We start from the raw sequence: 26,017 nt of genomic DNA on the forward strand, positions 1-26,017 counted from the left end.
TACTATTAGCCCTTTGGTATTTTGGTGATGCTAGTCTTAATTTAGAAGACAAAATTGCTGAGAGGAAAACAGAATTTTAAATGCAATCTAAAACTACTACGTATTCCGAGAGCTTCCACGTTCACGAGTTTCTAGAAAAGGAAAGTGCCTTTTGTTTCTCAGTATGAGAAATTGTTAAAGCTCCTCCCTGTGGTCTCCCAACACTTCTCACCAAAAAACAAGAGGCTGAAAGGGTGACAACAAATACAAAGTGAAAAAAAAGGAAATTTAAATAGTATGAAATTAGTTTTTATTTTGACCTCAAAATAAACACTTAACATTTTTCCAAAACTAAAGATGAATACTTAAAAACAAGGGTAGAAGATTATTTTTTTCCTTCCCTGGGGAAACCAGTAAGGCAGATGTTCTAATGTGGCCTGCAAGGCTCTTTCATTGGACTAATCTAGACACAGGTAAGACCCTCCCCAGCTTTTCCTCTATTGTCAGTTGCACCTACCAGGGTTATGGCTGGCAGGAGAAAAACCCCGAAACCACCCCCCGCCCGCTCCCCCGCCCAACACAATCAAGGGATTCGAAAAGCTGGGAAAATCGCTGAAACATGTGACCAAGTGTTCATATAAAATCCCTTCTAAGGAGACTGAGTGAAGCTACTATGCCTCAGCAACTCAGCTGAGGTTTCTGCCTGGCCAGTCAGTGCAAAGCACGCCAGTCACCAGCCTGCGCACCTCACAGCTCACCACAGGGATGTCTTAAAGTTGAACTTCAGCTTCAGCAGGTACTTCAGGTGGACCTGAGCAATGTCGTAGACGATGTACCTGGAGGGGAAGTGTGTCAAGGTACAAACGCTTCCACAAAGGAGGGCATGCTTGCTGCCCATAAGCTGGCCTACGGCCACACGCCACAAACCCTCCCAGGTCGGGGGCTGGGTCTCTCATCCTGACCGGGGAGACCACTGAGGGGAACTGTTCCCCGTGAGACACACCACGGGACAGTCTTGAGCCAGCCCGCCCCTGGGTGAACTGGCTGCATTTAAGTGACTTCACAGCCCCAGACCGTTGCTTGAGGCATGCATAGCACACTCGTAAAAGGATACTCGTTATACAGCAGACAGGTGTCATTAACACCAGATGAAATCCCTGTCCCGAGAGGCACCTCCACACCATCCACAGTAATACTAGCCGATGGGTCAGGGGTAGTTTTGCCTAAACCTGCAGGACAGAAGGCAGACGGGATACGATTTGTGGAAACATGCCGAAAACGGTCCAGAGAGATGAGATCTGTATATACATTTAAAAGACATACGAAACCCAATACTGTGTCCTCTTTCCAGACATACAGCTGTAGGTATACAGCAAGTTCCAGCCTAACTGATTTTCATCAGCATAGTAGTGCCCCCACCCTGCTTTCCGTTAAGTAGAATTCCAAAGCCTTCGCTTCACCTAGGCAGAAGGAAGTCCTAAATCATTACGGGCTATGAGCTATAGCAATTCAAGAAGCTCCAGGTACCACTATGCCACCAGAAAGCCCTCAATACTGAAGCAAGGAGTCAGGTTAGAACCCAAAGTCAGTGCACCTGGTAATTAGCAGCGGGAACCAGAACTCTTCTATGGCATTTGTAAAACCAGGGTCATTTGTGGCCAGAGTCAAACATTTTAAAAAAAAAAAAAAGAACTTGTAACAGCTAGCCACAGAAACTATGACTTTGGGGGAAACAAAGCCCCCTCCCTGTGCCGTCCTGGGTACCTGCAGCAGCAGCTTCCGAAACACATTACCTTTGACACTGTGCTTGCCCTTGGGTAACTTGCTGATATGCGAAGCATGTTTCAGTTCATACCTATAAGAGAAGGTAGTTTCAGAAGAGCCTCTAAAGTCACTGGGCTCTCAGACCAACAGTACAAACAGCAAAGCAAGGCCACAGAAGCTGCTGAGACCACCACTCAGAGAGCCCAGTCCACGTTCCCTGCTAGGAGCTCCCCTCTGCTCTGGTTCTAGACATGGAAGGTGCAGCCCCCTTTGAACAGCTGGTGCCAACGATCACTGCCAGAAGGCTGCTTCCAGGAAAGGGCCCGATTAGAGCTATGGTGTAGCTGCCATTGTGGAACTTTGTCCAGTCCAGGACCCTGAGACCCCTCCTGGTCTATTACATAACCCTGCTCTCTTTGGATTATGGTCGATAAGGCCAAGGTGGACAACCAATCCAAGCTAGGCCAATCAGATTTTCTCTGCAAGGAATCTGCAACTGGGATTAAGATTCCAATTCAACCTGAGTTGGTCTCAGAAAGGAAATCTAAAAATCAGTAGGGGGACAGGGGCAATGAAGTGACCACCCTCTGTGCTTCCCAGTCCACAGGAAGAACAGAACTGCCAGTACCTGAGGCCTGGCTGTCTTCCTGTCTTGGTTTTGTGAAGCATTTCTGTGCCTCCCTCATTCACTTAACTTGCATTGGTGTCTGACACCCACCGCCGAACTGGTGGGTCCTATAACTGTGGTGGGGAATTTCCAGGATCACACCTATCCAGGGGAAGCTCCTTCCTGCAGCTCACCCCATCCACCCCCATCAAGTGCCACCAGCCCCAGAGCTGGGGTTACTCACATGTTTCCAAGGGCAACTTCTCCCAACAGGATCAAGCCTATTGGGTCTCCCTGGGACGTGTGGCAGTAGTTGGCACTCTTGGAGACCATGTCGGCGAAATAGATTCCCTTACCAAACATGTAGCCCGTCTAGAGAGATGGAAAAGGGACAGTTGAAAACCTTCTAATGGGAGCGCTGACTGTGAGCCAGGTGCCAAGAAAACAGCCCTGACAGGTTACTAGCAGCCCCCACAGAGGGCAGAGGCTTGCGCTCAGGAGCAGGTTGTTCAGATCCCAGCTCCACCTGCTGCCTAGGGGCTGTGAGAAGTCACTGGGATCTCTTTGGACCTCACTTTCTTCGCTGAACTGGGGAAAAGAACCCTATGGGGCTGCTGTGAAAATTAAATGAGCTACTAACGGCTTCTTAGACCAGGGTGTGGCACATGTGAACACCCGGTAAACACAGCTATACTTTTTATTCCTTTAAGGGAAAATGGAGTTAAGAGACATTAGAGTGTTTGCTGCTGCACGGCACAGTGGACTCTGCCACACTAACAAGTCCGGTCATTAAGCTCCTTGCTTTCTACAACTACAGAACAAGGGGCCTGGCAGACCCTTCTTAAGTTCCTGCCTGTGGGTCACGTCTATAATTGAGCAGCAGACTCTACCAAGGCAGACTGGAGGTCCCCAGCTGGGAGGTGGGAGAGGTAGGTTGAGACTCAGCCTGGCCCGTGGCCAAAGTCTGTGCTCTCTGCCAGTCAACACCCAATTATCATTCACAGCAGGGTCTGCAAAACATTTCACTTCCTCTGTTCCAGAAATTGTGTGCAGCTTGGTAGTAAGGTCAGGAAAGGGCCGTGCGGCAACGCTCACCTTAACCACCATGGTTGTGCCTTCATCTTTAAACAAGGCTGTGTGGTCACAGAGGCACACAGAGGCTTCCCACACAAGTACCCACAGGGCTCAAGTGGAGATGGCTGCAGAGATGGGCAGAGTCCACCCCTCTCCTGCTATGGCTCCCGGGCCAGGCACGTACCACAGGCGCTTCAGGTGGGGCTATCCGGAGACCCTGGGACAGGATGCCCGCGAAGTTGGTGGTCCTGGACCCGTGCCACAGCAGCCTCCGGTTATGCAGCTGCTTAAACGGCTTGTAACGCTGGCTTTCCCCTTCGCGCTCTATCTTGAAGATCTGGTCGGAGTTATTACATAAAGGAGAGAGGTGGAAGGAGCCACAGGTTACTGTGGGGGAACTGGAAGATCCGAAGAGACACAGGAACAGAGCTGAGACACGTGAGGCCTTCTGCAGTACGTAAGGTGTTCCAATCGGGCTGGGATGCACCAACAGACACTCAAGGTCTCGTCCAGTAGGGACCAGCAGCTGAATGCATACTGCGTGCAGCAGAGGCACACCTGAGGCCCTTTATTTTGGATCTCTCATAATAGTTCTGATTCCAAAACTAGGCGAGAACTAGGTTTTTGGAATGGTAGGTAGGAAATGTCCTTTAAAACAGAATAAAAAGCCAACCCCAAACCACAAGACTATGGACTTTTGTGTCCCACAAACAACTGTGTCACTTCCTCTGGTTATTTAAAGCAAAGCCAACTGCTCTTTTCTACCCGGCCCAGGTCGGAGGAATGGGCAGGGAAGAGCTGACAGGACACAAAGGGGGCAGAGGGAGGAGAGAGCCTTACGTCGACGACTTCTAAGTCGTACGCGTTGTGTGTGGTCGCGTGAGTGTTCTTCACATACTTCCTAATGATCTCGGCTTCTTCGGAATCTTTGTCCACAACCTAGAAATAAAGCATCTTGGAATCAGAGCAAGGAGAGCCACACAGAGGCAGGGAGAACAACAATAGGCTCGGTTGACGAACAAGTAATACATGGCTCACGTGGAGCCCGGGTGGGAGAGAGCCAGCCTGTGTTCCAGGCCCCCCATCTCCTGGGGCATCACCTGTTTGCATGATCCCAGCCTCCCTCCTGCCTTAGAACCCTATGCTTTGGGCCATCACGAAAGCTAGGAACGTGGGGCTCACTGGGAGCGGGGAACCTCTACAATGAGGAGCTAGCTGGCTCTCAGGTAATAGTCCCCTTAACCATAACTTAAGCAGGAGATCCTGGGTTCAATCCTTGGATCGGGAAGATCCCCTGGAGAAGGGAATGACAATCCACTCTAGTATTCTTGCCTGGAGAATTCCATGGACAGAGGAGCCTGGCGGGCTACAGTTCATGGGGTCACCAAGAGTTGGAAATGACTTTGCTTGCGTGTACTGAACTGAACCATGACTTAAAGCCCCGGGGCCAGGAGACACCCTGCAGCCAAGACCTGCAACCCAAAGCAGTGAGGATACGACAGACTCTAGGGCTTTTGACGACGGTGATGGGTGCTCCATTTGAATCCTCAGGGACAGCACATCGTGGCTCAGAGCAAATGTGCACTAAATAACCATCAGATAATGGAATCTCTGCCTAAATCAATGAGTGTGTGATGGGACTTATATTTTCAGTCTAATCCAAAGTTCAGAGAATGCAGAAATTCTAGTTCTCCTCATTGCTTCTTAATTAAATGGCTTCACAATCATTAATGGAGACATTAACAAACCCCTTCATGAAGAACTAGGCTGTTTGGTATCCTACCGGCATACACCCACACACCACACAAAACATATAGTTTGTCCTAAGGATGGAGCAAAGGCTCTTTTTAGTTATGTAAACACAGGACACCAGGCTGAACAGATCCCAGTGTACTTGAACTTCCTCACACTGCAGGGCAGGACATGGGCTGTGAAATGAGGCACATGTGAGATGTGAGACCAGGCTCAAAGCCAGGGCAAGCCTGTAGCTAAGGCAAAAATTTCTCCGGTTGGCCAAGGCAGGGTGATTTCTACCCAAGCCTCCAACAGACCCAAGTTCAAGAACTGTGCTCACCAACACAGCCACTCTGACTCCAGAGGACATGCATCTAGGCACCGCAGCTTTATTACGGCTGCCATCAGCGCTTGCCTTCACTTGGAAGCCTGCCTCGCAAACAAGGTGCTTCTTTACAGGTGAAGGCTCTGAGGTTCTCAGAGGACCACAAGCAGAAACACTGAGGAACCTTATCAGGATGGTCAATCCTTGGACCCCAGCAATCTGTTTTAACAAGCTCTCTAGGAGATCCCGATGCATGTTTAAGTTTGGGGACCACTGTTCTTGGGACAGAGGGTCTGATGCTTCAGAAAGGGCAGGCCCTGTTACCTTAATGTCAGTTTTGAGCTTCTCATAGTTGACATCAATGGGGTCCTTGCTGCTGTCATCAGAACCACCCCTGAGTAGACTGTAGGCCACCTCAATGTCCAGCAGGTTGTCTAGCATTTCCACCTTGGCCTGGAGGAAAGGAAAACCTAGAGCTAAGTACAAGGCGAGGGAGAAACTCACCCAGAACCCAGACAATGTCTAACACAGTGATGAGGTCCCTCCCAGGTGTCCAGGGACAGCCTGTTCTCTGTTCACAGGGTACACGCCTAAGGATTTCTGGAATGCTAAGGAGGCTCGCTCTCCAGGGCAGAAGAGGCAGCAACCACATGGCTTTGTGTGTGGGGTTTCTCTCCCACACACTGGTGACAGGTGGAGACCTCTCACTGGCTGCCTAATGAAGGAGAAAGGGAAAGCAGAGACAAAGATGCTCCCCCCCTCTCCTATAGTTCTTTTCCCCCAGACTGACGTGGTTCAGCAAGGGCAGGAAAACCCAACTGTTCTACCCATGATCAGGCTCCTGATATGGGGAGATACCCTACTTTGAAATGAGAGCCCAGCGGTGGGCCTGGCCACCGCCCTCGGGGATCACAACACAGAGGGGCAGTGATGAGGGAGTGACACCCAGCCCTGCACAGCCCAGACCAGTGGCTCCTCCTGGGCCGCGGTGCTACCTGCACGCTGTTTGCGTTGTTCAGCAGCGGGGGCTTCTTCATCCCAAAGTCGTGGGGGATCAGGGTGTAGAAGCGGTTGGAGAGATCCAGGATGTGAGAGTCACTGCTGCCCTGGGACAGTGCCTTTGGGGGGAGGGAACAGAGGGAACAGCCTGAGGCACCGCTGAGCTCCCAGCACTTTGCCGGACTCTCTCCTCTGGAAGCCAGGTGCTGCCGCCAAGTCTATGTGGCCAGGCCAGGAAACCACCTTCTGCAGCGCCTGTCAGCTGGGCAGCGGCAGGATCCCATCCTCAAACCGGGTGGCTCTGGACACATGGGCTTCCCGTACACGACTTCACTTGTACAGACAGTTGTGCATTTATATACCCATAAACCCCGCACCGCTATGCAAAATACCCACTGGGGCATGTTGATGGTGGGCACACTGGCTGTTGCTACAGAAGTCTTTCAACTTTCTGCGTGTTTGAAAAGATTTCACAACAAACTGTCGGGGACTTCTGTGGTGGTCCAGTGGTTAAGAATCTGCTTTCTAATGGAGGTAACGTGAGTTCAATCCACGTTTGGGGAACTAAGATCCCACATGCCATGGGGCAACTAAGCCCGAGCATCACCAACTACGGTGAAGCCTGTGCACTGCCACAAAGAACCCATAGGTCACAACTAAGACCTGATACAACAACAACAAAAAAAACAACACACCTTGAGGGGGAGAAAAAAAGACCCTTTGCTATAAAATTCAATCTGGCCGCCTAGGCCACTGACCTTCATCTTTAAGGCGGGGGCGGGGTGGGGTGGGCCAGGGCCAGCACAGAAAGGTGAGCCCCTCCCCAGGCCGCACTGCTAGTCAGTGCTCCACGCAGAAGGTGCTCAGTAAACGCACAAAGAAACGGAGGAGCTGGACCCCTAGTCAGTGCACGCTCGGCAGACACCCTCGGTGCCTACAGGAGGGTAAAGGGGCAACGAGTCAGCACCTGAAGCCCTAGGTTGGCTTCTCACGGTGACTCGGGCTTGTCCTCGTTGTAAACCTCTGCCTGTGCTGCAGGCTGCTCTGTGCAACAGGCAAAGGACACCACCCCAGCCCCTCCGCCTGGACATTCTGGAATGGGAAAGAGCTCAGGCTGAGCAGGCTTTCAGGTCTCTGGCATTGGGTAACAAGGAAAGAGGTCAACTGATCAGGACTGGCTGTAACCGGATTTAACCGCTACATTTCAGGGCCTCCTCTCCAGCATCAGCCAGAGTCCCCTGCCCTGGTCCGACTTCAGCGTCCTGTGTGGTTTTCTTCTTTCAAGTGCCATCCCCAAACACAAGTGGAACCCTCCAGGGCAGAGGCTGGAAGACACTGGGGACGGGGGACCTTGGGAGATGCTCAGCCAAGTGGACGTGGAATGAACATGAACAAGAGCAAAGCAGTATTTAACTGCTTGATGATGCTACTTGATGATTTCCTAGTAACTGCCAAATAAACTCAGCCTCTCTTAAGGACACACAGAATAAAATCAGAACGTTTTTATGAGGCAGGAGAATGAAATTCCTCATCAGGCATAAAGTGTTTACTTCATATCTGACAACTGAAAACACTGCTAATTCATTAGGATTGTGATCACCTTACTTTGTTTGTCATACTTGGTGAACTGAAAACCATCTAAATCAGCAGGAATCAGTATGTCTATTTTCTTAACCTTGAGTAAATGTACTGCTGCATTCCCCACCAGAGGATGACAGGCAGCCCAGGAGATGCCCCTGCCCCCAACATGGGGCAGCTGGAGGAGAGGCTGGGGTCTTACCTGCTGGACCTCACTGAGGATGGAGTATGCAGCCTGGATCTGCCTTTTGCTCAGCTTCCCCAAGGGCATCTTCTGAAGGTCAATCTGAGGAGACAGGGGGATTTTTTCCCTTTGAAAGCTGGGCACTGTCTGGCATGATGATGGGAGAGCTGGACTGAACATCACCCCAGGCCTTCTGGGCTCCAAAAGAAGCAGACACAGTCTGTTTGGCCCTCCTAAGGAGACCTGGTGACCCAATTCCACAGGCTCTGCAGCCCTACCCCCAGTGCAGTGGATGGGAGTCTGTGAGAGAAGACTCTTTGTTCATTTATGGCAGAGATAAGCCAAGCCCCCACCCCTGTACTGGGTTTGAAACAGTCCCACACTTCTGGAAGAAAACACAGCAGGACTCTCATCTAATTCCCAAGTGAGGCCCTCCCTGGGGTCTCAAAGCCAAGGCCATCCCCAGCCAGAAAATAACCATAAAGTGGTGAAAATTATTTTTAAAACGACACGCTCCTGAACATACATACTGACATCAAGCTAACAATGTACCCCTCAAATCAGTCACCCTGAAGGTTAAACATCTGTCCCTACAACAGTGCTGCTTACAACACCCTGGGAACCAGCAGGAAGGCAGGGAGCTGGCTGCAGTGGGAGAAGCATGAACTCTGTGGCCAGGGGTCTGGTCACCAGCTACGGAGCGAGGCACCCACTCCCTATGGGAGCGACCTGCCTGAATGCTGGCTAGGCCCCCTCCTCTATCAGCCCCCCATGGGGCCCCCTGCTCTGAATCCTGAGCTGCTGTCTCTAGGGTTGTTTTCAGCAGAACTCCTGAGCTCCTGGCCCCGGGACTACACTTAGTCCATCTTTGGGGCTAGTATCTGCGGGGCCTGGAACAAAGATGGAGCTGGACAAGCACTCAAGAAGTGGAACTGCTATCTGATTAGATGAAATATTAAGAGGATGTGAAGGTGCTCACAGCCCAACAGGCCCCAGTTAGGGGCCAGTGGTGACAGCGTCTGTGTTCTCAGTACTGCCCATCCGCCCATCCCCGGGAGAGCTGGTTTCTGGGAAGAGTTTAAACAGTTGGAGTGCAGTCCAGGGAAGAGGATGGATAATGTATTCTGAGCCAAGGACACAGTATAGTAAAAGAGCAGAGTGACCCAAGCATGGACTGTGAGTTGGCTCTAAAGCAATTCTAAAGAGGGAACTCCAGAAGATATACTCCAAGAACAGTGTGACCAGAGTGACAGCAGAGACTCTGAGGGAAGCACTTCCCTGAGCTGGGTAATTCTGGTGCTTGTTTTAAAAAGACCTGGTTTCTCTAACCCACACCCTCAGATGCACAGACACAGCCCACAAGAACAAGGAAAGGGCTCAACCAGCACAAGCCACCTCCACTCGCGACTGTGGGCTGCAGTGGGGAAGGAGGCTTCAAAGCTGGAGCGTGGGCTCTGGACTCAGCGCACACCCTCCCCGGCCCGGCTCGGACTCTGCTCTGGTCTCAGGACTCACCTGCTCCCGGGGAGCACACAGTGCCCCTGGTTACTATGTTTCCTTATCTACCTGGTCACCCCATTTCACGTGCAGTCCATTGGGCTGGGAGTGGGTGCCCCACTCTCCACATGCCCAACCCACTTAGTTCCGTGTCTCTAGGCTGTTTTAGAGTGTATGTGTGCTAAGTTGCTCAGTCATGTCTGACCCTTTGCAACCCCATGGACTATAGCCCATCAGGCTCCACTGTGATGGGGTTCTCCAGGCAAGAATACTGGAGTGGGGTTGCTATGCCTTCCTCCAGGGGATCTTCCCAACCCAGGGATTGAACCCAGGTCTCCCACATTGCAGGTGGATTCTTTATCATCTGAGCCACCACGGAAAGCCCTTTTTAGAGTATAAAACAATATTTAAAAAAAAAAAAGTCATTTCACATAGAGAGACTGGGTCTGATGACAGCTGAGAAATTCTATGAATCACAGAGAAGCCAGAGTACAGAAAGCCAGAAAGGGTATGTGGAACCTTTCTTTTGAAAGATTCATGAAATGAAGATGCCCCTGCCCACTCTTCTCTAGGCATTCTTGCTGAGCCTGCCCATAAGCTGTTCAAACCTGTCAGACCTCCCAGCAAGAAGCCTGGTTGTATATCTACTTGAACATGATATCTGCACAAGCCCTAGCTATCTTCACACCTGTTAGGGGTGTCTAAGTCATGACCCAACACTGTAACAACAGCAGAGCCCGAGCAGTCCTGCCAGGCTGGGCTTAAGACAGGGAGATGCAGGGCTGAGGAAGAGAAGCTGCTAGTGGTCTCTCCAACCCAGATTTGTCTTGCCTTCTTTAAGGCTGGCTGGAAGAAGCAGAGAGGAAGCAAGCTGGTGAAGGGGCAGGATGGTCAAGGCTAATCTGCAACGCCTGCACTCTGCTGGTCCCTGCTTCTTTTTCAAAGCAGCTCCAAGCTTAGAGGCAGCAAGAACATTCATCTCCCAGGGGACAAACAGAGAGCACCTGGCCCTGGCTGGTGGTCCCTGGCACTTTTCCAGTCATCACTTCCCCCTCCCCTCCACCCTATGATTGGCTGGTATGAATTTTATCTGATGAAGCAAGTGTCAGAAGCTCTCTGCTGGTCACAGCAGTTCTTTCACTGTAAATGGGCTCCATCTTGGACTTCCATGACAACTCCAAGTGGCCTATTTGGTTGAGCCACAAAAGAACCATGCCCCACACTCCTTTATGGCAACTTCAAGGGAAAAAGTGCAATGGGGACAACATACCATCTATTTCACAACAGGCCAATGATTCTCTGTGAAAGTGTAGGTACCCCAGGCCACAGAACTCCTATATGTCTCAGGCTGAAGACCAGCCATTGAACTCGTTGCCAACTCAGCACTCCAATCATCCACCCCAGCAAATGCTCATAAATATAACAAAAGTGCAATAACCTCATACTCCACCATGGCTTTCTTCATACTCTCTACATCAAAGATCATCTTAATGAGGTTCTGCACTGGCTTGGGGAGCTTGGACTTGGTGCCAGGGTTTACTGTCAACTTCTTCACCGCCTCTTCATCCTGTAGGGAAAATCAGGAAGAGACCCAATTAAACAACCCAAGCAAAGTTGTGGTAGTGTCATCTGGCAGAGAAAGGATACAGGATGGAGTGCCACCAAAAGGTTAAAAAAAAAAAAAAAAAGCTGCATGTTCATCCAAAAGGTTTGGCATTAGTTGCCAGGAGGAAGATGTTGAGTATGGACAGGATGAGACTGCCTGTGCGCCCCAGATCCTCTCAGCTGCTCCCGATTCTTATTCCAGACACCACCGAAGCATCCAGTTCTGCACAGGCAGACCTGCAGGCACCCGCACTGCCTCCCACGCTGTTGATGCTGGTGCCCTGTGCCTGGGAACCTGCCCAGTGCCCATTCATGCCCAACGTGGAAGTGCTGGCACCTATGAGGGCAAACCTTAAACCCAAGGCACACTGGACTGATGGACAAATTCTGCCTCCTTTCTTCTCTTACACTGCCTCACCCAAGGCTGAATTCACACAGCCTTCTCTATAGTGCCAAAGGATCAAGCAACCAGTCCCACTTCCTGTCAGGCAGCTTGACAGCCTTAGAGCACATACGAACATCATCCCTACCCCTCACCCCTGCTCCCTGGGATTGCTCTTCCTAATATACTAACAACACAAGACTTATAACTCCAGCCAGCTGGGGATCCCAGGCTGAGCCAAGACCCTGATTGAATGAGGGTAACTGGTGTTGGGCTTTGCTCCTGGAATCTGCTTGGCTTAATGAAGCTGCAGAGAAGAACCCGTGTGCTAGTGCTCAGGGTGCTGCTGTCAGTGTCACAGTGGATCCACTCTCAATGCTGAAACACACGTCTTTACGTGCATTCTTATCTTCCGGCTATAACTTTACTTGAAGGCAAACTATTAATACGTTAAAAAGCCTTATTTATATGCATATACTGTAACCAGGAACTCCTAAGGATAGTAAACAAAAAGGCATACAAATATGTACATCAGCATCATTATAGCGAATATCTAAAAATAATCTAAACATCTAACTGGGGGATGGGAGAGTGTTGTTTGGTAAATTACAAACTACAGCCACCCACGAGACCTGGGTTTTGATCTCTGTGTCAGGAAGATCCCCTGGAGGACAGCATGGCAACCCACTCCAGTATTCTTGCCTGGAGAATCCCATGGACAGAGGAGCCTGGTGGGCTAAAGTCCATGGGGTTGCAAAGAGTTGGACATGACTGAGCAACTAACACTATTATTACTACCAGAGGATGGAATTCTATACAGACTTTAGAAATGATGCTCTAGTTCAGTACCATTTAATAGAGTAGCCCCTGGTTCTGACATGTGGTCATTCTGGATTGAGATATGTTTTAAGAGCTAGAAAAACATCAGCTATCAAAGACTGAGTTAAAAAAAAAAAAAAGGAAAGCTATTTCGATATCAACATATCAAAATGATAATATTTTGGACATACTGGGTTAACTAGTATTAATGTCACTCTTCTCACTTCATAAAATGTAGCCACTAGAATATTAAAATTGCATAAGTGGCTGCATCTCTCTGTTGGACAACACCGCTCTAGAGGACACGGGGAAATACTCCTAGAACATCAAGGCAAAACGTGGGTGGTGGCAACACAGTGCGTAAGGAAAGACTCCAGGGCTACGGTGGCTAAAAGTACCTGTCAACTGAAAAGAAGAATATACAGACGTATACCTTGAGCTTAACTTTTCTGTACCTTTGTACACCTCAGGTGCCAGCCACCCTTCCTTGCAGTTGAAAATGTGCATATAATTTACATAGTTTCTCTCTATCGTCAGCACATCCGTGGATTCAACCACCATGGATTGTATGGAACTGCAGTATTTACAATGAAAAAATTCCACATGTAAGTGGACCCATGTAATTCAAACTTGTGTTGTTCAACTGTACATCTTTTTGAAATGCAAAAAATAAACTCAGTAGGGAGCACTGCTGAGTTAGACCAAGTATGTCCAACACTCAAGTCCAAGTTCTCTACCCCAACATTATATAAGTTAATTTCTGTTTTTAATGGTAAAGTTCATGACACTCTATAAACTAGAGAACTTACAGTTTACAAATTCGTCAAATCCCCCTTTGACACATTAGACCTCAAAGATTCCAGTTTAAACCTGTACCACTGCAGTAAGTCTCTTTCCCTCTGCATAATAAATGTGTACCACCCCTCATTATAAAAGCAACAGGTTTTCATATAGAAACAATGTAAGAATTTTGTCAAAAACAAATGGCCTCAATAGTATCAGTCAAGAGACACTGGAAGGTTGCCTGGTAATATAAAGGGAGACAATCAAGCTACAAATAAAAATAATGGGAAATTATCAGGAAATAATTTAGGACTAAAAACTGTGACCCAGTGTAGTCACTATAATTCTATCTTGATGATAAAGCAAGTCGCATGACCTTCAGATAAGCAACCTCTATGAACTCCTCCCTCCTTGTGTTTAGGGAGCAATTCCAAAGACTGCTCCTTTGTGAGTCTTGAAAATGCTCACACTGTTTTTATAAGCTTCACCTCACACTTCATGGAGTAGATTTTATTCATGAAAGGGCATGGATTTTATTAAATGCTTTTTCTGTGTTCATTAGGATGACTGTGTGGCTTCTACCCTTTATTCTACTCATGTTACATTACACTGATTTGATTTTTGCATGTTGAACCAACCTTGCATTCCTGGGATAAATCCTACTCAGTCATAGTGTCTAAATCCCCATGTGCTGCTAGATTCGGTTTGTTAGTATTTTGTCGAAGGTTCTGCATTTATATTCATAACTATGTTGGTCTGTAGTTTTCCTGTAATGTCTTTATCCATCTGTGCTTATCAGGATAATACTGGCCTTGTATAATGAGTTGAAAAGTGTTCCTTCCTCTTCTGTTTTTTGGAAGAGTTTACGAAGGACCAGTATCGATTCTTTAAATATCTGGTGGAATTCATCAATGATGTCATCTGACTCATGGCAGGTTTTTAAAAGAAAATCTTTTACTAGCACTAGCAAGTGTCAGAGCATGATTACCTGGCCATAGTCAATCTCCAGAGGGTAGAACTTTTTGGGATGCTTCGTAAAGTTTTTAGAGTGCCAGGCGTTTCCGGTTTTCTCTTCATATAATTTCATAAAATGCTCAATGGCATCCTCCTTGGATGGCATCTGCTCCAGTTTGTTACTACCAATCACCGTGCCCACACGTCCCCAGGACCTGAATATCCAGTACCTGTGGGAAGAGAAGAAGAGCATCAGATACAATTTTGCGGGTCAGCCGGTCGTATTTCAGGATGAGCTTCCTCTCACTGCTATTTCCCTTGAGGGAGAAAAGAGTTGTAAACACCCCAAAATGATGATAACTGACAAAGAGGAACAAAAGGAACCAGTATTAAACAACTTTTATTTTAATTTCTATTAAAACTGAGAGTTGTTAAGTTTAAAGTAATTAAAAAATGCCCTTCCATATCATACTGGCAAGTGAGCTAAAAAAGTACCAAAGAACAGTTTAACCTTGGATCTGGCAGCTGAACTTGAGGAGTAAATCCTGAGGCCTTTACATGGTGGTGGTGGTGGTTTAGTCACTAAGTCATGTCCGACTCTTGCAACCCGATAGACTGTAGCTAGCCAGGCTCCTCTGCCCATGGGATTCTCCAGGCAAGAATACTGGAGTGGGTTGCCATTTCCTTCTCCAGAGGCCTTTACATAAAAACATCCAATTCCTTTTCCCAAATAAACACAGCAAGTATTACCTGGAAGTTATGGATTCATTAACAACAGGTACTAAAAAGAATGAAGAACCTTTGGCTCAGATCAGAGGCTGAGATATAATGAAATGGGAGGGGGCAGGAGAGTGGTCCCAGGGTCAGCCACCTGCAGACCTAGGCTAATATCCTCAGTTTCTCCATCTCAAGCTAGAGCTAAGTCCCAGGTACTCTAGGGGCAGGGCTGCCTATCTTTGGGGGAGTGCATTTTTCTTAGTGAAAATCATGCAGAAGTTAAATCTCACACCACAGTAAGTACAGATATAGCAGTAAAATCAGAAAAGCTGGTGCTTCTGCTGGTTTTCTGGGCTACTGCCCAGAGGCATATAAGTTCCTTCTCTGTTGTTTTTTTTCCCCCCTCTAGAAATGTTTAGAAGATACCACATGGACCTAACTTGAAAAAAATCTTCTAACAGCCCATAATGCCATTTCCCTATAAAAACCAATAAATCAAGGCCACCAGGATAAGCCACCCATTTGAAATCACCAGTATAACTTCTTGTGTGTTGGTAGTAGACAGTTCTGTTCTCATCGCCTGCAGTTTATGAACTACAGTACTCTTGTGTTTTTACAAAAACCCTACTCCTCCTCCTGCACTCCGATACACAGCTAGCTTCTGGAAGGTTATGTTTTACAAGCAAGAAACCCTATCTTCAAATCTCCAACAAGAGTCAGCAGTAAACTAAACGACGTAGGATTTTATTTCTTTACAAACTTTGAATAGCCACACAAATGTTAAGTGCCCTTGTAAGGTCACCTTTGAGGTTTGCATTTTAAAACCTTGTTTCATTCATATGGATAGACTTGGCAGTCTTTTAATTTTTGGTGTGCTGTGCGGCATGTGGGATCTTAGTTCCTCAGATCAGGGATTGAACCTACACCCCCTGCACTGGAAGCATGGAGTCTTAATGACTGGACCACCAGGGAAGTCCCTGAGGTTCACATTTTAAATGACAGGTTTGTGAGAAGCTGAAGAAATGGGAAGGGCCTGAGCCTGCCAGTGCCTACAACTGGCAGCTGCAGAGATTTGCCAGGTGCTGACATTCTCTCAGGGGTCTGCCTTTCAACGAGTAAAGCTCTTTGAATCTCTTGGACTTTAACAGGTAAACTGTTTCCACTTACTAAAAAGAAAAGATCAAGTTCAAAATACAAAGTGCTTTTCTGCCGCCATTAGGGTTTAGCAAGAGTTTCTTTCACACACCTCTCCCGCTTACATGTAGCTCCCATTCCACAGCGGCTGTAACAAGAGCCCATCCGCTCGTCGGAAGACCACTCCGATTAGATAAGTATGGGCAGTCAAGCCAGCCCCGTCTCTCAGCACGCCAGGACCAGCTCTTACCTGGCTCCATTACATTGAAAAAAAAAAAAGAAGCCATCCCAAACACCTTTGGTAACCCAGGAGCCTGATGTGACACAGATGACCGAGGACAGCAAGGCTGTCCAGGGGCCACGGCCTCTTCCCTCCTTCACTGAAGACATCACCGCACACCTATGATCCTCAAGAGGCGGCTGGTCCCCAGGTGCACGGACAGCCCAGCTCCGAGGAGCCCTGCTCTCAGGAGCGCACTCCTCTGGACACTTCCCCGCCCCCTGGCGCACCTGCTCTCTTTGTCATCCTCCAGGAGCTGCAGCTTGTAATAGGAGTTGGTCCCTTTGACGATGTCCACGAGCCCGAGGGTGGCGCTGAAGACCTTCCCGCCTTTCTCGAGGACGTGTGCATTGTGTTCCAGACCTGTCAGGACAGAGCTCCTGAGAGTCTGCCCCCATGGTAGGGGGAGGGCAGGGGACCCTTCTGGTTCCCCAGGACCAGGGAACCTGGCAGCCCACTCTGTTCACTCCCATTTCCTCACCTGAATCAGGGTCGACAGCTGCTCCTCCTTTAAGAGTTAATTTCATCCTCTTTTCAGATTTGTTGGTACCTTGGAAGGAAACAGAGGAATGCAAACATTAAAAATAAACCAGGAAGGGGAAGGTGGCAGGCAGGGCAGGTGAGTCATCTTTGCCTGTTTCAGAGTCAACAGGGGATGTGTGTGTTGCCTCTCACCACCTGAAGTTGCTGCCATTCTGTGTCAAGGGAAAACGAACTGACAAAGCCGGTGTGGGCAGCACTCATCAGACCACTGGGGCACAAAGGGAGAGGCTCTGCACGGGTGGACCCGATGGGGCCACTCAGGGCCTCACCTTCCTCCTTGACGGGACCCTTGCTCTTCTTGGAGGGCGCGGCCCCTGACTTCCCCTTTGGGGCCACTGCTTCAACAGGCTCCACCTTCACCTCGGCTCCCCAGGGGGACAAGAGGTGGGTGGACAGCAACTCCTGAAGGCTCTTGGTGGAGGCGGAGATGTCTTGGAGGAAGTCCTCAGACACGACACGGAGGTTGGCTTCTTTTACTTCCTCCATCTTTTTATTCATCTTGTCCACCTCCTCTGTTCCAATCGGAAGGAACAAAAAGCAGAATCTCAGATTACTCCAGAGTCGTTACTCGCTCAGTACTTTCCTCCCCACTCGGTCTTCTTTTCCTTCAAAATCTAGCACTCGGGAACTTCGCTCACTTCGACAACTGTCTGCCACTAGCAACAAGCCTCCTTTTCTAAGGTGTGATGAATGAGAGCTGCTTTCTCCAAACCATTCTACAGAACCAGATGTCAACAAGCATTTCACACAGAAGGCGAGTCAGGTTTGTATGGGAAAAGTGGTGTAGTACTTTCTGCTCTTGGAGACTTAAGATGGTCATTGGTGTAATAAGCCTGCAAAAAAATCTGTGTACCCTCTGAACTCTGCATTTCAAGCCTGCTTAAGCTGTGAACGTTTGTTCTAGTGGAAAATCTACCAACATCTTGTGAACAGTGCCAAGTGACAAGAGTGGGCTGGTCTTCAGATAAGCGAGCACAGACCACAGCAGGGAGCAAGGCCAAGTTATGAGAGCCCATGCCCCTTCCCAGAGAACCTGAACCACGCCCGCAGTAAGAGACATACTTCTAGGGTCCCTGTGTGTGTCGGACACTGGGCCCAACACAATCAGGACAGACAGACAGGGTCCCCCTGGTTCTCAGGCCAGTGAGACTTACTTTTGGTGCTGATACACAGGGAGGCCTTGTTGGCCGTCCCTGTCAATTTCCCCCCGAGTTTCTCAATCGTGGCCTTCACTTCATCCTTGTTCTGGGAGAGTTTCCCGAGAGTCAGGATCTTCATGTTGGATAATGGCTTGTCTGGAATGGAAAACAGGATCATGAGACAGGGCTGCTGCCTGTGGTGGGGAAGAGCAGAAAACGAGGCAGTAGTTCCCAGGGAAAAGTCAGCCAGGTTGCAAGGCCCCTGAACAGCCTCAGCACCCTCTCTGACCAGGGAGAAATGGGTCTCCTTAGGGAAAAGGCCACGTAAACAGCAAAGAGCTAGAGTACCAGGAAAGCAGAGGACAGCAAACCACACCATCCTCGGCACAAAAAGGGCCAGCTGGGCATGAGCCATGCACTGACACCGTTCTACAATTAGGCCATGAGCAGGGATGTCTGGGGGCGTCTGGGTCTGCACCACAGACAAGGAAGGACCAGGGGTCTGGGCAGGGGTGGGCAGCCGGAGTCATCATATTAACTTGCAATTCCTTCTGTTATTTTTTCCCCCCATTCCACAACTAAAAACAAACTACAATTCTCACAGAATACTTATTAATCAACCCCATTTAAAAAATCAGTCTCATCCACCACTGGAAGCTCTGGTCAGCAGGACCACACTGAGTTGAGATGGATTCAGGCACCAAGAACCTTGGCATTTCAGGTGTTCAGCACTAACCCCAGGCCAGGAAGACCTGGATTAGGTGTGTGCCTTCTATTTGTTGCAAATGGAGACGTATAGAGCTAGTGACACATTTCCACAAGTGATGCAGTGGAATCCTTTAAGCCATCCCTGTGAGAGTCCCTTGGATCGCAAGATCAACCTAGTCAGTCCTAAAAGAAATCAGTCCTGAATATTTATTGGAAGCTGAAGCTGAAGCTCTAATCCTTTGGCTACCGGATGTAAAGAACTGACTCACTGGAAAATACCCTGATGCTGGGAAAGATTGAAGGCAGGAACATAAGGGGACAACAGAGGATGAGACGGTTGGATGGCATCAATGACTCAATGCACATGAGTTTAAGCAAGCTCTGGCAGTTGGTGAGGACAGGGAAACCTGGCGTGCTGCAGTCCATGGGGTCACAAGTAGTTGGACACAGCTGAGCGACTAAATTGAACTGTGAGGGGGGGAACAACCAGGGACACCCACAGGGTTTAACTGAAAGCTGGCTGAGGTCTCCAGAGCAAACAGAACCACTGAGCTGTGAACTGCAAGTGAGGGGAAAGCAGAGGGGACCCTCAGCGCAGGGCCCGGATGCCAACCCCAGCCAGCCCACCTGCAAACAGCAGGGTGACTCGGGATGACCACACAACCTCTCCCCAGGGGATGGAGGGAGGGCACTGGTGGGCTGACATTCACAGATGAATCCTCATCCTCCACCTGCCACATGGTGGCCACAACTAAGCCACATATCTGAGTAAACAAAGACAGCAGCCCCTTTCTGCCAGGAAAACAGACTGATCTCACTGTCTTTGCTGGTGTGGAATACCTTTCACGTCGATCACAGTACATACAGCGGGTCTCTGAGGGGACAGAGCCCGTGTCACATTAGGCTCGGGATGAATGGTGGGGTGGGGTGGGGGGGCGCTGCCCAGAGGCGGAAAGGGGAGACCTGGACTGCCTCTGCTCAGCAGTGCAGACTCAGGCAGGCAGGACAACGTCCCCACAGGCAACCGTCTCCCTGATCCTTCTCAGAAGCCCCTCCCCAGCCTTCCTCCTCCTGTTGGCAGTGGGGTGGGGAGAACAAGGGCAGGGTTTCCCCATGGGATCAGCCAACAGGAGAAGAACCCAGCCGGATTCCCCTCTCCCCGCTAAGCTCAGGGCCCCAGCCCTCCCTACCCAGGCTGGGCCCGGAGCTGTACCTGGGGGGCCAGAGTGCACAGCGGCAGGCGCTGAAGCTGCGGAGGGTGGGGCTGCTGCCCCCACTGGGGTGCTGCTCTCTGGGGGGAATATACGGTCCTGCTTTTTGATCTTCAGTTTCTTGAAGTAAGAGATTTCTCGGAATTCCTAAAGAACGTAAGTTATAGTTAAATCAGTTTTCCCACGAAATAACCAACTGACAGAGCAAAGAATTTGAGAATCTTCTCTTCTTACAATAAAGAATAACAAAATAGGAAGACTGGAGGCTTTTGGTATGAAATACTGTTGATACAGTACTTATGACTAGTGCTTCTACATTTATAATAGAGCTGGTACTGTGACGCTTTAACAAGAAAAATATTTTCTTTAAAAAGAAAAAAGGAAAAAACCTGTTGATTATCTGGTCAGGGGACCTCTGCTGGAACCTGATTACAACCCTCACTCTTGAGTTGCAATCCTAAGGGTCAAGAGGCGTTGTCCTGGGGTCATATGTCCTTTCCATGACCAAAAGCCCCTCAGACTCTCCACATCCCTGGAGAGAGGTTATTATCTAGAAGGAAATCAAGGCAATTCTCTTCCCTTCCTAGAAAAAGTGGCCGTGGATGCAGGCGGCCCGACACCGGTCAGTGTCCAGCACAGTCCACCTGCACCCCAGGTGTCATCATGGGCTCTGCTCTAAGTGGTCACACAATAAGCATCACATGCACGAGGCTCAGGGCTACCAGCTCCCTACTCTCCTAAGTATTCATTCCACCAACAAAGAGTCCTTCCCCACTAGAGCACACGGACCTCTGCTCAGTGTTACGTGGCAGCCTGGATGGGAGGGGGTCTGGGGTAGAACGGATATGTACATATGTATGGCTGAGTCCCTTCACTGTTTATTAACGTTGTTAACCGGCTATGCTCCAATACAAAATAAAAAGTTAAAAAAAGAAACAGTCCTTTCCTGCTGGATCCATGGTTAATGACCACCCAGTGGAGAAGACATATGCTGGGCATCTAACACGTGCCACACGTCACAGTGGGTTTAAGAGAGTTTTGGCCTTTGAGAAACAAGTTCAGCCTTGACTGAGAGTCAGATGTAAGGAGGCAACTTCCAGATAGGAGCTGGCTTCTAAACCAGAGGCGTGCTAAAGTGATACCAACACTGGGAACGCTGGGAGGGCTCCTCAGAGGCAGGGACCTGCTCAGCTGGCTGGAAGCTGGAAAGCAGGCAGTTAGGTAAATGCACCGGACGGGTATTGTGATGTACTGGGAACACACAACTGCAGCTGGTTCCCCACTGTGGAGTGCGTAATCAAAGAGACACAGATGAGGACGGACTGGGGAAGGGGTGAGACGGAGGCGGAGAGAACATGCGTCAAGTGGTGAGAGCAGGATGTGAGGAGGAATAAAAGAGCCAAGAGAGGGGCTGCAGACGGCAGCTGGAGTCAGACCACGGAGGGCTTTGGGAAAGGGGGTCAAGCCAAGGAGATGCCCTTGACTCTGGGATCCAAGCCCCTGGTGGCCGCAGTCCCTACACAGGGCCTGTAAGTCCATGAGTTTGCCTGGGCAGCAAGCACTGCTGACCTGACAAAATGTCTTGCACATCCAGGTATCCTTTTACAACAACCTTTAAAAAACTACACATAGATGCAGTGCAACTGGCATATCAAGCACAAAATAGTTCACGTAACAATCTTATTTTTTCCCCAACCTATGGTAGCTCAGACGGTAAAGCATCTGCCTACAATGCAGAAGACCCAGGTTCAATCCCTAGGTTGGGAAGATCCTCTGGAGAAGGAAATGGCAAACCCACTCCAGTACTCTTGCCTGGAAAATCCCACGGACAGAGGAGCATGGTAGGCTACAGTCCATGGGGTCGCAAAGAGTCGGACACGATTGAGCGACATCACCCACTCAAGATACTGAAAGGGATACGAATACCACAAATGGGTTCATAACATTGGCATTCTCAGAAGAACTGGGAAAATATTTCTACAATAAACGGGGAATCACTTTGAGGTTTTAAGGGTGGGGCAGCGACAAAGTCAGATTTGTTTCAGAGCAGCTGCACAAGAGGTATTCAATAATTACGGCAGGGGACAGAGAAGGCAGGAAAAGAATGAGTGCAAAAGGGGAAAACGTGGGAAAGTGGCGATCAGCCCCGATGCAGGTGACAGTTACATACGCTGCTGGTCCAAATGCTCCCCCCAGGAGAAGACACAGGCAGTGAGGGAACCTGACAGACACCAACCCCAAAGCCCAGTGAGCGGCAGGGCCACGACCGTCCCCGGTGGTGCTGGGTCCTTCCAGCAGCCCGCCCCCTGACACTGCTGGCTCCCCAGCAGCACAGCTCCTAACAAGGTGCCCCAACTGAGGCTTTTTGCATTCTGAGAACTCAGCAGAGAGAAGGTGACAGGGGACACGTGAACCCTGGGTCCTACTCCTCCTCCAGCACCTAGGCAAAGAAATGTCCTTGAGAAGCACCCTCCTGTCGTAAAGGCAGGAATCGCCACTGGTTCACCGCTGTGTCCCTTGTGCCCAGAACAGTGCCTGGCAGAGGGGAGGCACTTGAGAAACAGAAATTAAAAATGACTCAGTCTCCACATTTTACACCAGCTGGACAAACCTGTGCTCCGGCTGGAAGTGCATTGGTTCTCCATCTGTGTAGTTTGCAAATGTACAGAACCAGTGACATAATTTCATATTCTGATTATGAGGAAGGCCCCAATGTAAAGAGGTCTGAGACACTCTACTCTGCAGTCATGGTGACCCTGAGTGTGGACAAGCATGGGAGGTGGGACCAGGTTTTTCTGTAAACGGATCCCAGGATTGCTCCTACCTCCCACCTCACTTACCTTTGGGGTCACCCACTCCTTCCGGTTGGGCGTCTGTGTCTTGACCATACACTTGGTCCAGGCAGTCACATCCCCGGTACAGTAATAGGCGTCGCCCTTGAAGACCAGCTGGCCCGAGCATTCCTCGCAGGGAAGGAGGGCGCCGAACACCATACCGTCGGCCACGCGGTCCAAGATCTGAAGCCAGTGAAGAAAACACATCAGGGAGGAAAGGCGGGGGGCCTTCAGAGGACATTTGCCAATGTGGGATGAAGAATCTGCACAGACTTCACTTGCTAAAAAAGGGAGTGCCCTGAGGCTCCCTAACATTCCCCAGGGGAGGTGGATCATGGTTGGAGCTTGGATCTTATGTCCACGCATGAAGTGTTCCTGCAGCTACCCCTTCCCTCGGTGACTGAGAAATAGAGCGAGAGCCCAGAGAATCCACTGCTTCTGAGTGCACCGGAGTGACGGCAGGGCCTGCTGGGGAAACAGCCCTCGTGGCCCCCGGGGAGTCCGGGAGGAAGGCAGCAGAGAGAGCTCCTTGGGCCCAAGGGTGTGGCATGAACACACGAGGCAGACGTGCGGCCCACCTCAGTGCTTGAGCGCCTGCCCCTTCCTGCCCCGCAAATGGCGACCTTGATGGCGATGACCATGCAACACGACTGTGGAATGTCGCTCCCAATTAATACCGGCAGGTGTTCAACCGGAGGGCCTCCCACACTCCACCGGGACAGTCACCGCACACGGCCTGGCCGCCTGGCTCGCGGCTCCCGTAACACAAGGGCAGCTCACCGCCGACTCCCCGGAGGGCACTTCCTGCTTGTTGAAGATGAGCAGCTCTTTCAGGTCGTTCGTAGAGCACGCTTTCTTTAGCTCGTCCTTGACATTCCAGATCAGGTCGTTCTGGGCCTGCGTACAACAGCCAGCAGCTGAGAGATCGGCTCTTTTCAGAGAAAGAAGCCGAACCAGAGGAAGGTTCCACCCTGGCCCTGCTTTGGCTCCCATCATAGCCCTGCTTCACAGCCCTGCACTGAGCGGAGCTGCCGCATCCCCAGGACCCTGCTCCTAGCACGGGGCGCCGTGTCTTGAGTCGGCCTGGGGTTTGGGCACTTGGGCACCTGAGTCCCTGGAACCAGCCCCTCAGAGACAAATCCCAGGACACGCACGCAAGAAGGCACCGGGTTTATCTGTCCCAACACCCAGCACCGAAGGGAGGAGGGTCGGCTCCCCAACTACCTGCGAGCGAGCAGGGACAAGCCCCAAACACTCCGACTGCCTCAACTGTGCATTATGCTCACTATTGTGAACAGACTTCAGGTCTTCTGAAAACAGAACTGTAAATCTCTGTGGTAACATTTATGCAGTGCTTACTCTTCGTGGGCACTTTTCCCGTCACTGCACTCATTCTCACATGTGCTTTGCTTAGAAAGGCAGTGGCCTCCCCACAGCAGAGTCAGGGCAGGGGAACACTTCCTCCTGCTTTAGGGGACTGCGCGGGTCATGCCCTGAGACCCCCACCTCTGCAAGACAGATGAAAATGCCAGCTCTCTCAGCACTGGGTGAGAAGGGCTTTAACGTGACAAAGCTGCATCACACACACTGCTTCCCCTGCCCCACCTCCGTAAGGGCCTCTCAGTAATAGTGACCCCTGGAACTTCCCTGGTGGTACAGTGGCTAACAATCTGTGCCTCCACTGCAAGGGGCATGGGTTCGAGGCCTGGTTGGGGAGCTGAGATCCCACATGCTGCATGGTGTGGTCCAAAAACAAAGTGAAAATGAATTTAGTACGCATCATTTTTTGAAAATAAAATATACAATTTTAAAAATCCACCCCTGCAGGACCATGTGGTGAGCCTTGGAATGAGAGAGCATAAGGAACGAGGGAGGACAAGGAAGAAGTCTAAGGGCGCAAGGTGAGATGGAAGCAGCAGAAGGATGAGGTCACCTACGTGACCAAGGATAGGAGGCCAGCACAAACGGATGTGCCAGGCTGGGGAGCGTGTGGAGCACGGAAGGAAGAACACCAAACCCACTGTAGCGGCCCTGCAGCCAGGGCTGGCACAAAGCAGACACGTTTTAAACTGCAGGACAACCCACACCGAATCTGTGATTCGTGTTAAGCATGGAAATCACACCCCCAAGAAGAGACCGACGGCCCCCTCCTAGTTTCCCAAACAAACACTCACCATTTTCTGGTTAATAATTCTTACTTTGCTTTGACAACGTTTACCAACACGGTGACGAATGTCTCTGTTCAATGACCACCGATCTAACGGGCAGTTTTCTCCTTTTACTATATGCCTTCTATCTTTTTCTTCCCCAAGACGAGATTTTCATAAAAAGAAAATTGAATTTTATCTCTTTCAGCCATTCTATGTGCCAAGAACCTTCGGCATCCTTGAATTCAATACCCAGTTTCCAATGTGCTCCAGGTCTGGGATGCAGTGATGCACTGCATGGCTGAGGCGTGACACGCCCATCCCAGCACGAGGCTGCTGAGTGGGAAGCGACAGCTCGGCTCCCACCAGCCTGGCCACTGGTCTGACGCTGAGAGCCCACTGTGGATGCCTTCGCGTTGCTTTGGGAGGAGGAAAGAAAGCCTGGGGGGAAAGCCAGGCTACTGAACAACAACTATCGATTTGGGAATTTTAAAAGCTCTTATAAAGCAGGATACCCGCACCTCCTTTAACTTTCTCCCCAGAATGAGGAAGAGAATTATACTGAATGGCCAGAGGAGACACACAGCTCAGGACTCACCTTAAGGGCCTTTTCAAGTTTAATCTCCTTGTCTTTTTCTTTTTTAGATTTCTTCTTGGTCACTTCATCTATTCCATCCACCTCATCACCTTTTCTCTTTCTGAAAGAGACAAAGGATGTGAGAGAAAGAACCAGAACCACTGAAACCCTGAAAGCCAATTCCTTGGGTGACACAGCATCCTCACGCCACTCTAATTCGGCCCGGCCAGGCGCTGCCCACTCAGGAGCTCGCCATCTGCTCACGTCTGCAGCTGCCACTTCATGACACACTCCACTGTGAGGACGGGCCAGCGGTCGCTCCAGAGCCTTGGAACAACCTGGCGCAGCACCTAGGGCTTAGGCCCCATTTGACATCAAAATGCCACCCATCTCCTGGCATAGACCAGGCCTGGAAGGTTCTGGCAGGGACTATGCTACAGGTT

General features: G+C 49.9%; 1 protein-coding gene across 2 annotated transcripts in view; it reads right to left on the bottom strand.

Moving 5' to 3' along the window:
- Positions 1-266: 266 nt before the first annotated feature.
- PARP1 (poly (ADP-ribose) polymerase 1) overlaps positions 267-26,017 on the bottom strand; it is a 41,776-nt gene continuing 16,025 nt past the window's right edge. For both annotated transcript variants that reach the window (XM_010852872.1, XM_010852873.1), the window contains exons 5-23: positions 25,596-25,695; positions 23,631-23,747; positions 22,857-23,033; positions 20,019-20,163; positions 18,113-18,253; positions 17,228-17,470; positions 16,897-16,965; positions 16,646-16,778; positions 14,319-14,514; positions 11,180-11,308; positions 8,263-8,346; positions 6,479-6,601; positions 5,808-5,936; positions 4,265-4,363; positions 3,609-3,761; positions 2,595-2,722; positions 1,773-1,834; positions 1,094-1,208; positions 267-815 (exon numbers count right to left, since the gene is read on the bottom strand). In XM_010852872.1, the coding sequence (XP_010851174.1) occupies positions 734-815; positions 1,094-1,208; positions 1,773-1,834; positions 2,595-2,722; positions 3,609-3,761; positions 4,265-4,363; positions 5,808-5,936; positions 6,479-6,601; positions 8,263-8,346; positions 11,180-11,308; positions 14,319-14,514; positions 16,646-16,778; positions 16,897-16,965; positions 17,228-17,470; positions 18,113-18,253; positions 20,019-20,163; positions 22,857-23,033; positions 23,631-23,747; positions 25,596-25,695 (2,425 nt within the window). In that variant the 3' untranslated portion in view covers positions 267-733. The remainder of the gene's footprint in view (positions 816-1,093; positions 1,209-1,772; positions 1,835-2,594; positions 2,723-3,608; positions 3,762-4,264; positions 4,364-5,807; positions 5,937-6,478; positions 6,602-8,262; positions 8,347-11,179; positions 11,309-14,318; positions 14,515-16,645; positions 16,779-16,896; positions 16,966-17,227; positions 17,471-18,112; positions 18,254-20,018; positions 20,164-22,856; positions 23,034-23,630; positions 23,748-25,595; positions 25,696-26,017) is intronic.

Source organism: Bison bison, unplaced genomic scaffold (assembly GCF_000754665.1).
Source record: "Bison bison bison isolate TAMUID 2011002044 unplaced genomic scaffold, Bison_UMD1.0 scf7180017864317, whole genome shotgun sequence".
Classification (NCBI taxonomy): Eukaryota; Metazoa; Chordata; class Mammalia; order Artiodactyla; family Bovidae; genus Bison; species Bison bison.